This window comes from Lycorma delicatula, chromosome 9, assembly GCF_047948215.1.
Source record: "Lycorma delicatula isolate Av1 chromosome 9, ASM4794821v1, whole genome shotgun sequence".
Taxonomy (NCBI): Eukaryota; Metazoa; Arthropoda; class Insecta; order Hemiptera; family Fulgoridae; genus Lycorma; species Lycorma delicatula.
This window is the reverse complement of record NC_134463.1, coordinates 44,675,567-44,689,159: the sequence shown is the minus strand read 5'-3', so window position 1 is coordinate 44,689,159 and position 13,593 is coordinate 44,675,567. Positions and strand designations below refer to the sequence as shown.

General features: G+C 30.7%; 1 protein-coding gene across 6 annotated transcripts in view; it reads right to left on the bottom strand.

Annotated features, from left to right (window-relative positions):
* The window catches only part of LOC142329675 (uncharacterized), a 178,454-nt gene that overhangs the window by 40,456 nt on the left and 124,405 nt on the right, over positions 1–13,593 (bottom strand). For 5 of the 6 annotated variants that reach the window (XM_075374358.1, XM_075374359.1, XM_075374360.1 and 2 more), the window contains 3 exons: positions 7,405–7,527; positions 6,300–6,504; positions 4,751–4,907 (listed from right to left, as the gene is read on the bottom strand). In XM_075374358.1, coding sequence (XP_075230473.1) covers positions 4,751–4,907; positions 6,300–6,504; positions 7,405–7,527 — 485 coding nt within the window. The remainder of the gene's footprint in view (positions 1–4,750; positions 4,908–6,299; positions 6,505–7,404; positions 7,528–13,593) is intronic. The other variant, XM_075374363.1, reaches the window with a different exon arrangement.

The window sequence follows — 13,593 nt, the reverse complement described above, 5'->3', positions numbered from 1 at the left end:
CACACCTCTCTCTATGTATGTATATATATATATATATATATATATATATATATATATATATATAAAATAAAATAATTATGTAGTATATAATTTCATTAACATATTGACCACTGTGCTAATAAAATTTAATATTAAATGAAATTTAAACCACCAAAACACAGTTAAACTTACCATATTAATTCCATGAATTGATTTTCAATGGATCCCACATGCTTCAGTTGGTGTTAAATTCTATAATTACATTAAAGAAACAGTTTTTATAATTTGTGAATTTTGGATTTGACAAAAATGTTACTGTTTTAACTCATCTCAAATTACATTACAAACTTTGTAGGATATAATAGCATATCAGGCATTTATGTATTTTATTTAAAATTTAAAACCTTTAATATTTTTATAATTTTAAACTTTTTTTCAGTTAAATTAAAAATAGAAAAAAATAATTAAAATTAATATTAAAAATTAAATTGTTAAAATTTTTACATATGCAAAAAATCAAATTAAAATTTAAAATCAAAAATTCAAATAACTGAACTTACTTTACTAATAAAGTAAGTTCAGTTAAATGGACAAACAACATGCATAATTGTTTTCTTAAACTGCTAGAAAGTGCTAGAAAAGAGACTGCAGGTGAATTATTTGTAAGGTTGAATTTCATTTATTTGTATATAAATAATATTATATACCATCTGTGCCATCTTTAAAAACAACTTAAAATTATTTTTATTTGATTTTAATTTTAATTTTTGATTTTTAATTTGATTTCATGCCTTGATGTCATATTTTTACATATATAACAAATTTATATAATTTAATTTTTAATGTTAATTTTAATTAATTTTTCATATTTTTAAATATTGTTTTAATTTTTAATTTAACTGAATAAAAGTTTAAAATAAATAAAAAAAACATTAAAGGTTTTAAATTTTAAATAAAATAAATAAATGCATGATATGCTATTATATTTTATGAAGTAGGTAATGTAATTTGAGATGAATATATAATGCAGCTGATGATGCGAGTAAATTGTGAAAGTGCTCCTGCATATATGGTGTAATAAAGTAAGTCATCCTACTTTATTTATTCTGAACTTTGGTTGATCTAAAAAAATAAATATATTTGTATATAGTACAGAGGAGTATGGTTATTAAAAGATTGACCTATTCTTACTGTTACCAAATGCAGTATTCTAATAATTTTTATTTTAAATGACAAGACGTATAACTCACTAAGATTAACTTTGAGATTAACTAGACTAAGATTTACTTTGTTAAATCTCATTTAGCTTTTTCTAAATACGACTAAAAATTAATTATTAGAGGACTATTTTATCCCATTCGAGTACAATAATGTCATCACCCAAAAAGGCTGGAAAAGACGGCTTTGCCTCCTAACAATTTAAAAACCACAATTTTCTGTTTTAGATAAGTTTCACCTATATTATCATATTCTACATTATTTATATATAGTGCATATGTTCATTTCATTTCATTTTTAATTTTTATGTAACGGTAACCATTTAAGTGATTAGAATATATATTTTTGTACTTTTTAAGAAAACTGACCTCACCTCTAAATTTATATACAGTAACTATGTATGGTTTTGCTTGATTAATTTTTAAACTAATAATATATGATATTTTATATCATATATGAATTTTAATGGACAAGACATTGAGAGACACAGATATACTCTTACAAGACAATGTATACTTTCTCAAAGAAGGTTTGTTTTAAAAGTATGCAGTAAATCATGCATTCACCAAAATAGGATCTAAAGTGATAAATTCTTTTGTTGTACTTTGTCTCAATGAACTCTCACTCATTTGTTTGTAACAATCTCCACCAGATATTTGCTAATATTGGTATATATGTATTTACAATAAATTTTTCACTTTGAAAAATTTTTTTATCATTTTTACAGTTTTTTCCTCTTCAGTTTTACAATCAGAATTCTCATTCAGAGGATTCACAGAATGCTTTATGTACTCAATAATACTTCCTAGATGAAATTATTCCATTCAATGGTAATTTTTTTTTAACCTCTGGAACCACCGTTTGGTATTGCTTCAGAGGATGAGATAGATGACAATTTTTGTAGCATGTGAAAATGGCATGCCTGACGGATTGGAACCCAGGACTTCGGAATGAAAGGCCGAGACACTACCACTCACACAATGGTGGCCAGCCAATGGTAACCTTGGCTCTGGTGTTTGTAACTCCTATTCATATCATTCCCAAACTTTAATATTTATGTCCTAAAATAAAGGAATTGAGCTTTGGTCATGAAAGATAGTTTAGAAGAGCTTTTGAGCTACATTCTGATGTGTTTATTAATTTAAAAAAGAACAGGTTTTTATTACAACATCACACTAAATTGTCTGTTTTACAGCATCACATCATTTCTGTTGGATTAGTTTTGTATATTAGGCAGCATTCTTGTGGAAAAAATCATCATTTTCATTAATAGAAAGATTCCAAAATCATTAGAATTAAATATGTCTTGCCATTACAATCTGTTACTATTCCTGTGTAACCACATGTTCTTGGATTGTTGATATCTCATTTAGTTTTCGTGTTATTGTTATGCAAGTGTAACATGTTTAAGAAGTAGTGAGAATGTGTGTAATGTGCGATTTTCAGGAGCAATGATACAACCTAAAATTTTGTTTTTATTTTTAACTAAATCATTGCAAAGTAATAATGAAGTGTGATCTGAAGGAGCATTATCGAGGTGTAAAATCATAACATGATTTTACACCTCGATAATAAAACATAAATAATCGAATATAAAACATAAATTTTAAATAAAATACATAAATGCCTGATATGCTATTATATCCTACAAAGTTTGTAATGTAATTTGAGATGAATATATAATGCAGCTGGTGATGTGAGTAAATCGCAAAAGCGCTCCTACATATATAGTAGAATAAGGTAAAGTCATCCTACTTTATTTATTCTGTACTTTGGTTGAAAAAAATAAATAAAATAAATGTATATGTATATATATATATATATATATATATATATATAAGGAATAGTTGAAATGTAATGCAGAGTCACACATAAATCACAAATAAAAAGAGACCATCAAATATGACATAAAAGTACATTTTATTTGCTACAAAAATTTACTTACAAAAAACATAGCTACACATTTCCCCTAATGGTGAACCAGTTTTCTTATTTCATCAATTAAGAATGGTGGTAGTCTTTCCTTGACATCACTGCCTCCTTCAATTTATCATCTGTGAAGAAATGAACATCCTTAATATCCCTCTTTAATTTATTGTGGAATGAAATGAAAATTGCAGAGCGCCAAATCTCATGAATATAGAGGATGTGGAGTAAGTTAAAACTTCAACTTCAACTTCAACAAGAGTTCCGGTGGTTACACTGCGATATGTGTAATCTAGCATTAATGTGTTGCTGAATTACTGGCTCCATGGATTGTCACACGCACGCACGCACGCGCGCGCACACACGCGCGCGCACACACACACACGCACACACACACACACACACACACACACACACACACACACACACCTCCTAAGGCGTTTTAATATTTCTACCACATATAATTTACAACTGCTCTGGCTTCCAGGAAGTCAGGCACATACAATAAGTACCTATTGACTAACAAGTGATAATAGTTCCTGGAATTCCAAGTATTTCCCAAAACATAAAGAGAAATGTTTTTGCAGACGGGGTTGTTTTGAATTTTTTTTAATTCTGTTGAACCATAGCACCTGTATTCCATGCTCCGTTAATATTTTTCTGGGTAGTAATGATGCACCTAAGTTTTGTCTTTAATCCAAAATTGAAAAGGAAGTAATTTCTCTCCTCATGATAATATTTCAAAAACTGTTCTCAACAGTCCTTTTGCTTTCATTTTTTTCTTTGAGTCTGGATGGCATCCACCGCAAACAGATTTTATGGTAGTCCAATAATGTGCCCTTTCATTGTTTTAATACAACTACCTGAATGGGATGCACTGTTGTGTGTTGCGAGTATCATTTTGAATAAATTTAGACACGTAATTTTCAAGCTTTTCAACAGTCACAGAAACCCACTGACCATTGCAAGGTTCATCCTCAATATTCACTTTAACAGCTTTTGATGCACAAAAGTTTATTATCCACCAACTCACAATACTTCGATCAATAGTTTCATCACCATAAACAGCTTTTAGATGAATATGAATGTCACTAGCATTCACTTTTTCTGTTAATAATCACTGTATGTTGTTTTAGATTTGTTGTCATAGCAAGTGCACTTGACTCATAACAATAAAGACTAACAGAAAATGCGAGGGAGTGGGTCAATGAGTTTTGGAATTTAAAGGTGAAGGAACGAATACAGTAACATACTTATCACTTTGTGCAACATTTTGATCTCCCACTATGTTCCAGAGTGCATTACATTTCAGCTGTCCCTAGTAAATAATAAATGGCTATCAAATAATGGAAGTTGTTTAGTAGTTAACATACTGAATAGGCATTATATTTAACACTGAAAAGTAAAACAGCAAAAACAAAATTTGCTGAAATTCTTTAGTAAGGTGACTTGAGTATAAAACAAAGTAAAGTAGAATGGACAATGCACGGTTGAAATTTATTACTACAGACGAAACTGAAACTCCACCTTTGAGACTTTCCTAAAAAATTATTAGATGAAAATAAAAATTAATATCATGATCACAATTATTGCTATTATTAAAATATAATTATAAAATAACACATACCAAAGGAAAGCAGTCATTGTAATTAATAAGCTGAGACCGCTAACTATGAGACAAATTAATGGGAAGATTATGACTATCGATAGAGTCCCTAAAAAGCCTTTACCAACATAATTCCAAACTCTGTTAATATGTCTTGTCATACCTTTACCAATGAATCCTGAAACAAATTAAATTAAAAAAAATATGTATTATATTCACAGAATAAGCTTACAATTTCTACATTATCATAATGAACACAATGTATGTAAGGTAAACAACAATAAAATTATGCGAAAAATATTCTCCAAATACAATAAAAATTATGATGGACACTGAAATGTTCAAAGTACTTATGTTAATCCCTGTAACAGTGGAGAGAAAAAAGAAGAAAAGACTGTTTAACAACTAGCAAATTAATGATTGTCAGCTGATCCCACTTAAATGAGTTAACTCTGGAATGAATGGAACAACTGGATTACAGAAATGTCAGTTAATTAAAAAATGTTAACTTTTCTATTGGTGGATTTTAAAGTGTACTGACTACATATACTTTAAAAGTATATGGTACAATTATAACTATATTGAATTATATTTATCAATTTAATAACATCAGTACAAGAACATAAGAAAAGTTGAAACCTATATAAAGTAAGTAATACACAAAGTGAACATGCAGTAATAAAATACACAGAGATAAATATTATTCTATTTTGAATCAGAGAATACCCTTCTAAAAACCTTCCTTCTTAGCCTATTAAGTTTATTGCTTTACTTTCTCAACTGTTTACCCAGGTTAAAAAAAAAAAAAAAAGACTAAAAGGGAGGCATTTTATGAGTGATGATGACCTCCTAAGGGAATAGGATGATGAGTGTGTCCAGATTTCCAAAGAAACATGGCAGAGTTTCTTTGAACACTGGTTAAGTATACAAGAAAATTAAGTCACACTGCAAAAATTTCCTAATGCCCTTGGTATTTAAACCATGTTTTTCAATGAATTTCATGACAAAGCATAATTTCTGTTGAAGCAGAGATCTCTGCAAAAATATAAATCATGAAAAAATAAGAAAAAAGTGAGAAAAAATTATATCTGCTACGTAATTTTTTACAGTTACTTAATCCTTGACTATCTTGTTTATATTGACAGTACCTATAATATGACTTTAGTCCATATCATGAGATTATACAATATCATATCAAAGCAATAAATTAACTGTTCCGTTGAAATAGTTTTTAAAGTTTAAGCCCAACTCACAATAGCAACTAGAAAAGGACGGATTGAAGTTTTTATTCTAACCACAAGTCTTTTATCACATTACACGAGACTACATCACTTTTTTGAAAATATGGGATCTATTTACTCCTAAAAAAAAAAATCATGATAAATTATGAGCAGTTTTCCAATACTATTTAGTACCTTTTTTTTAATCATCATCAGTGTCTGATCAGTCCACTTCTTCAAAATCCATAATTTATGAAAAAATAGATAAATAAAACAAACTAAACTACCGATCTAAGGTGACAAAATTATTAAGATTCTACGTAATTAATTTTAATTAACAATTAACTGACCAGTATCAGGTTTTGTTTCGAAGTGTGTTCTTGATTTTGATATATGTCTCCATAATGTTAATAATCTAGACGCTAATGTTGGTGTTAATGAACTTTTACGAGGAAATAATGTACCATTTACTTGTGATAATTCAAGATCTGGTGTAAATGGTGTAACGCATAACAAAGCTCTTAATGAAACAGGACTACACCATGGTATCACTACCTGCAGCACAACAAAACAAAAATACAATTACTTACATCATTAGAAGTAAAATTTTTTCAATAGTTACAACTTTTCAGAAATTAAATCTTGGTCCAAAAATGAACTGACCATCCATACCTTTAATACCAACAGTATCCACATTGAAACATAACTTAATGGCCCCTTGATTATAAAAATCTCAAAATATATACTATATTATGTAATAAAAATGTGTTTTGAGAGACTGTTGCAACATATTTAGGTAATAAGGCACAATATTTTCAAAGCACATTAATTTTAAATTTAATTTCCTTGTTTTTCTTTTTTAACTAAATTATTTTGACTGATAAATTTATACTTTATTCTGGAAATCTTCAGATCTACTGCAGCTTTATTGATTCAGGGCCTATAGGCAATTTTATTCCTTAATCATGCAGTGAGGGTAAGGTACTCCTGAACCATCATGCCAAGAACTGAATGGTGGTCAGAAGACAGTACCATGGAACTATCAGCATAAAAATATAACTGGTCCAACATATTTTGAAACCATCTATCCATCTTCTGCACAGGAAGCCAGACCCTAATCCTCTGTACCAATCATACAATTAAGTTTAGCATAATTGCCAAAAAAAAACCTATCAACAAATTTGGGACAGATCTGATCCAAAAAATATATATTTAATAGGATATTCATAACATCAAAAGATTTATACAAAGTTTTAACCAACTGCCTTTCCAGTAATAGCACACAATTTATTAACTACGCTGTAAAAAAATAAAAAATAAATTATTTTTACTTTTGCTATATCTACCTTAAGGTAGCTTGGTGTACAGTAGGTTTAAAAAATAAAATTCTGAATTTTTTGGGATGACTGAAAATACAATTTTATCTTTTTAATATTTTCATAAACTTAAACGTACCCCGAAGAAGAACATCGCATTCCATGTCCAACTCCAAGTACGATGGCAATAATTAATCCATCTCCATAAAGGCCACCGAGTAGTTGTAGTCCTTACTATTTCTTTTTCAACAAGAAATACAGGCTGCAAATGATAGAATAAAAAATTAATCTATATGTGACTAATAAACTTTCTTGACACTGAATATAGCTAAAAACTGAACCACACCAGTGATGTGAAGGTGAAACTCATATGCACACTTACCTTGCTTATATTACTATACACAGTACGTCTGAAAAGTTCCCGAACTAAATTTCTGTAGTTAATACAAGTAGCGCCATCTCTCAGACAACCAAGGAACTATGTAGTGCAATGTCTGATGAGTGTGTGTACAAAATTTCATCATGTTTCGTTATTCCAGTCTTGAGTTATATTCAGCCACATATGTTGTGTTCATGCGACCTTGTGCAAGTTCACGACATGGAACTGAGAAGCGCAATCAAATTTTGTGTTTGATCGAAAAATCTTTCACTGAAACTTATTCAATGATATAGCAAGCATTCGGTGACAAAGTCACATCTCGTACTACAACATACATGTGGTGGGAATCGGTTTAAAGACGGTAGAGACTGAATAAAGACGAACTAAGTGGGAGGCCGTCAACAGCTGTTCATGATGAAAACATTGCGAAAGTGTGCACGCTCCTGCTTTAACAACCTCACCTTACCCTTCGGGCCATTGCAGGACAGCTAAGCATTGGTAAAGACACGGTATGTTCAATTTAAACAGAAAAAAATTAACTGCTGAAAGGTGTATTTTCATTTCATTCCATACTTCTTGACTGAAGAACAAAAACAGTGTGTCTTTCTTGCGCTCAAGGCTTCGTTGAAACTCCTGATAGCAACCCAAATTTTTTGCTAATAATTGTAACCAGGGATGAAAGCTGGCGTTTCATGTATGATTCACAAATGAAGCGTCAATTCGCTGCTTCATTGAGTTCTGGAGGGTAAAGACTGGTGAAAGTCAGCCAGCAAAAATCAAGAGTAAAAACAATGTTGATTGGCATTCTTCGACTCTAAGGAACTCATTCATCATGAATTTGTCCCAACTGGTCAAACCGTGAATTCTAAATTCTATTTGGACTTAATGAAACACCTGATGCACTGCATTTGTCGAATCCGGCCCAAGTACTGGGATCCAGGCAGTTGGAATTTCTTGGACAACAGTTTCAACACGTTATTACACTGCATATCAAATCACAGTCTTATCCCACCCAACTTGGCTCCAGCAGACTATTTTCTGTTCCTGAAACTCAAGTTGAAGATGAAAGGCTACTTTTTTGATGACATTCCGGCCATCCAAAGGGCTTGAACTGAGCAGTTGAAAGCGCGATTCCACAAAGTGATTTCTCCAGAGCATTTGACAGGCTCTACCGGTGCTGCAATGAGAATATATCTAGAGAAGGGTTCATCGTTTATTTTTTTAAATCTGTATTTTTATTAATTTAGTTTGAGAACTTTTCAGACATACTTTGTATAATGAAAAATATAAAAAATGTTTTACAATTATTTATTAAATCACTAATGAATTATAAAAAATTAAAGCAGATTCAAGTCTGCATCCAGCTAAGGTGATCTAAAATTGAGCAATTATTTCAACATCTTAATGTCAATTTTCTGGACTTTTTAACAATAATTTTGTTAAAAAAATGTTTAATATAATAAAATTAAACTGTTACCAAACAAACTAAAAAATAAATCACTACGATCCTGTTTTCTTTCTATATATAGAATCATTAAATTATTCTAAATTCAGAAAGTCCCTCATTTAAGGGTCACTATAATCTTAAAAAGTAAATGTTAATCAGAATTATTAAAAAAAATAAGACTACAATTCATAATAATCAAATATTGAGAAAAAAATTAAGAAGGACTGAGTTGATAAATGAAAACGATATTACAAAAAGTGAAAATTACCAGAAAAATATTTAAAGAAAATAAAAATTATATAAGGATTTTGGAGGTGTTATTTGCATTTATTCTTATAATAAAGCATATTTTTTGTTTGTATAAAAATTCCTAAATATAAAATATGATTGCAAAAACTGTTATATGAAAAAATTTAGAGAATCTATTTGGTACTATAACAGTCAATTATCATCATTTATAAGTTGTAAAGCAACATCTAGAGATAAGGTTGGTATTTATAACTACAGGTCTTTTTTTTTTTTTTTTGTCTTGTCATTTGACTGGTTTGATGCAGCTCTCCAAGATTCCCTGCCTAGTGCTAGTCGTTTCATTTCAGTATACCCTCTACATCCTACATACCTAACAATTTGTTTTACATATTCCAAACGTGGCCTGGCTACACAATTTTTTCCTTCTACCTGTCCTTCCAATATTAAAGCGACTATTCCAGGATGCCTTAGTATGTGGCCTATAAGTCTGTTTCTTCTTTTAACTATATTTTTCCAAATGCTTCTTTCTTCATCTATTTGCCGCAATACCTCTTCATTTGTCACTTTATCCACCCATCTGATTTTTAACATTCTCCTATAGCATCACATTTCAAAAGCTTCTAATCTTTTCTTCTCAGATACTCCGATTGTCCAAGTTTCACTTCCATATAAAGCGACACTCCAAACATACACTCTCAAATATTTTTTCCTGACATTTAAATTAATTTTTGATGTAAACAAATTATATTTCTTACTGAAGGCTCGTTTAGCTTGTGCTATTCAGCATTTTATATCGCTCCTGCTTCGTCCATCTTTAGTAATTCTACTTCCCAAATAACAAAATTCTTCTACCTCCATAATCTTTTCTCCTCCTATTTTCACATTCAGTGGTCCATCTTTGTTATTTCTACTGCATTTCATTACTTTTGTTTTGTTCTTGTTTATTTTCATGCGATAGTTCTTGCGTAGGACTTCGTCTATGCCGTTCATTGTTTCTACTAAATCCTTTTTACTCTCGGCTAGAATTACTATATCATCAGCAAATCATAGCATCTTTATCTTTTCACCTTACTCCAAATCTAAATTGTTCCTTAACATCATCAACCGTCAGTTCCATGTAAAGATTAAAAAGTAACGGAGATAGGGAACATCCTTGTCAGACTCCCTTTCTTATTACGGCTTCTTTCTTATGTTCTTCAATTGTTACTGTTGCTGTTTGGTTCCTGTACATGTTAGCAATTGTTCTTCTATCTCTGTATTTGAACCCTAATTTTTTTAAAATGCTGAACATTTTATTCCAGTCTACGTTATCGAATGCCTTTTCTAGGTCTATAAACACCAAGTATGTTGGTTTGTTTTTCTTTAATCTTCCTTCTACTATTAATCTGAGGCCTAAAATTGCTTCCCTTGTCCCTATACTTCTCCTGAAACCAAATTGGTCTTCTCCTAACACTTCTTCCACTCTCCTCTCAATTCTTCTGTATAGAATTCTAGTTAAGATTTTTGATGCATGACTAGTTAGACTAATTGTTCTGTATTCTTCACATTTATCTGCCCCTGCTTTCTTTGGTATCATGACTATAACACTTTTTTTGAAGTCTGACGGAAATTCCCCTTTTTCATAAATATTACACACCAGTTTGTATAATCTATCAATCGCTTCCTCACCTGCACTGCGCAGTAATTCTACAAGTATTCCGTCTATTCCAGGAGCCTTTCTGCCATTTAAATCTTTTAATGCTCTCTTAAATTCAGATCTCAGTATTGTTTCTCCCATTTCATCCTCCTCAACTTCCTCTTCTTCCTCTATAACACCATTTTCTAATTCATTTCCTCCGAATAACTCTTCAATTTATTCCACCCATCTATCGACTTTACCTTTCATATTATATATTGGTGTACCATCTTTGTTTAACACATTATTAGATTTTAATTTATGTACCCCAAAATTTTCCTTAACTTTCCTGTATGCTCCGTCTATCTTACCAATGTTCATTTCTCTTCCACTTCTGAACACTTTTCTTTAATCCACTCTTCTTTCGCCAGTTTGCACTTCCTGTTTATAGCATTTCTTAATTGCCGATAATTCCTTTTACTTTCTTCATCACTAGCATTCTTATATTTTCTATGTTCATCCATCGTCCATATATCGTCTGAAACCCAAGGTTTTCTACCAGTTCTCTTTATTCTGCCTAAGTTTGCTTCTGCTGATTTAAGAATTTCCTTTTTAACATTCTCCCATTCTTCTTCTACATTTTCTACCTTATCTTTTTTACTCAGACCTCTTGCGATGTCCTCCTCAAAAATCTTCTTTACCTCCTCTTCCTCAAGCTTCTCTAAATTCCACCGATTCATCTGCCACCTTTTCTTCAGGTTTTTAAACCCCAATCTACATTTCATTATCACCAAATTATGGTCGCTATCAATGTCTGCTCCAGGGTAAGTTTTGCAGTCAACGAGTTGATTTCAAAATCTTTGCTTAACCATGATATAATCTATCTGATACCTTGCAGTATCGCCTGGCTTTTTCCAAGTGTATATTCTTCTATTATGATTTTTAAATTGGGTGTTGGCAATTACTAAATTATACTTCGTGCAAAACTCTATAAGTCGATCCTCTTTCATTCCTTTTGCCCAGGCCGTATTCACCCACTATATTTCCTTCCTTGCCTTTTCCAATGCTTGCATTCCAATCTCCAACTATTATTAAATTTTCATCTCCTTTTACGTGTTTAATTGCTTCATCAATCTCTTCGTATACACACTCTACCTCATCATCATCATGGGCGCTTGTAGGCATATAGACGTTAACAATCGTTGTCGGTTTAGGTTTTGATTTTATCCTTATTACAATGATTCTAAACTACAGGTCAAGTACAATATAAATGTTATATATTAAATGATGATATTCAAGCTATAGAAGAATGAATAAAAAAAAAACATCATAAAATCTTACACATACATTATAATATAATTTAAATATAAATTCATATCTTAAAAACTAAAAATTATATGAAATTATATGAGCTATGTACAATAGTTGCTGCCTAGTAATGGTGAGCTTGGAGTGGCGACTGTAATTTTCAATGTAAGTTGCATCACGTTTATACTACAGAGATGACTAACTGTAGCGGTGATGTGCTGATCATCCAAGCTTGCCGTTACATGGTGGCTACTGTAAAAATTCAAATATCCGTGATATATTTATATTTTTGAAAATCAATTTGAATGTGGGTTTTAATATATATAAAAGAGAAATGCCCACTCTGATTCTGATTTGTGTTTACCTCATAAATACTATAAATAAGTGATTAAGTTAGTTATCCTGACATTTGGATCCAATTACATTTTCAGTTGTTTTGTACATGGAGTCCCACACCATTAATGAAAAATTTTAGTCCCCCAAGAAAAAAAAAACTGCTTTACAATATCGTTTAAGCTTTTTAAGAAAATATAACAATGCAATTAATTTTAATAAAAATTAACGCAGTAATAAAAAATCAAGCTTACTTAGTCACTGAAACAAAATTTGGGGAAGGGTTGGCAAATGTAGCAAGCAGAAATGCAGACTCCCCTTATATAGATAAAAAATTATTCTAACCTCATCCTGCCAATTCTTTATCTAGAAAAAATAACAAAAAAATGTTTCCAGCTGGTAGGCTGAAATTGGTAAAAGTTAGAAAAAAATTTACAGATGAGTAGTAGAAATTACTCTATTCCAATGACAAGAAAAGGTCAAGTTCTCATCTCTTAATTTTCCATTTAGAGAAAAACAAATTCAAGTCAGTATGCAAAAACAAACAAAAATTAGAAAAAATATATAAACTCAACTATTGAAAAAAGTACATTTATTCAACCATTTTTTATGAATTAAAACATGTGTAAATCAAATAAAATTGTTATATTCCCCGACCACTTTCAAGAAATACAAGGTTTGTTCAAAAAGTATCTGAGTGGGTCATTAAACAAATAATTAATATATTTTCCAGTTTCTTTCAAAGCACTCCTCTTGTGGCTCAGTACTTAACCAAGCTGTCCTTCCATAGATGAGAACATTTTTTGTACTCCTCTTTTGGAATGACTGTTAACTGTGCTGTCGCATTTATCATTATGTCATTATTATTAGCTGTCAAATTGGGATCCTTTCTGCTTGAGAAATAACCAAAAATCACAAGCAGCCATGTCTGGTGAACTTTGTCCATTGTTGGACAAGAAATTTTGGATTAGATTCAACGAATGGGTTGGTGTGATGC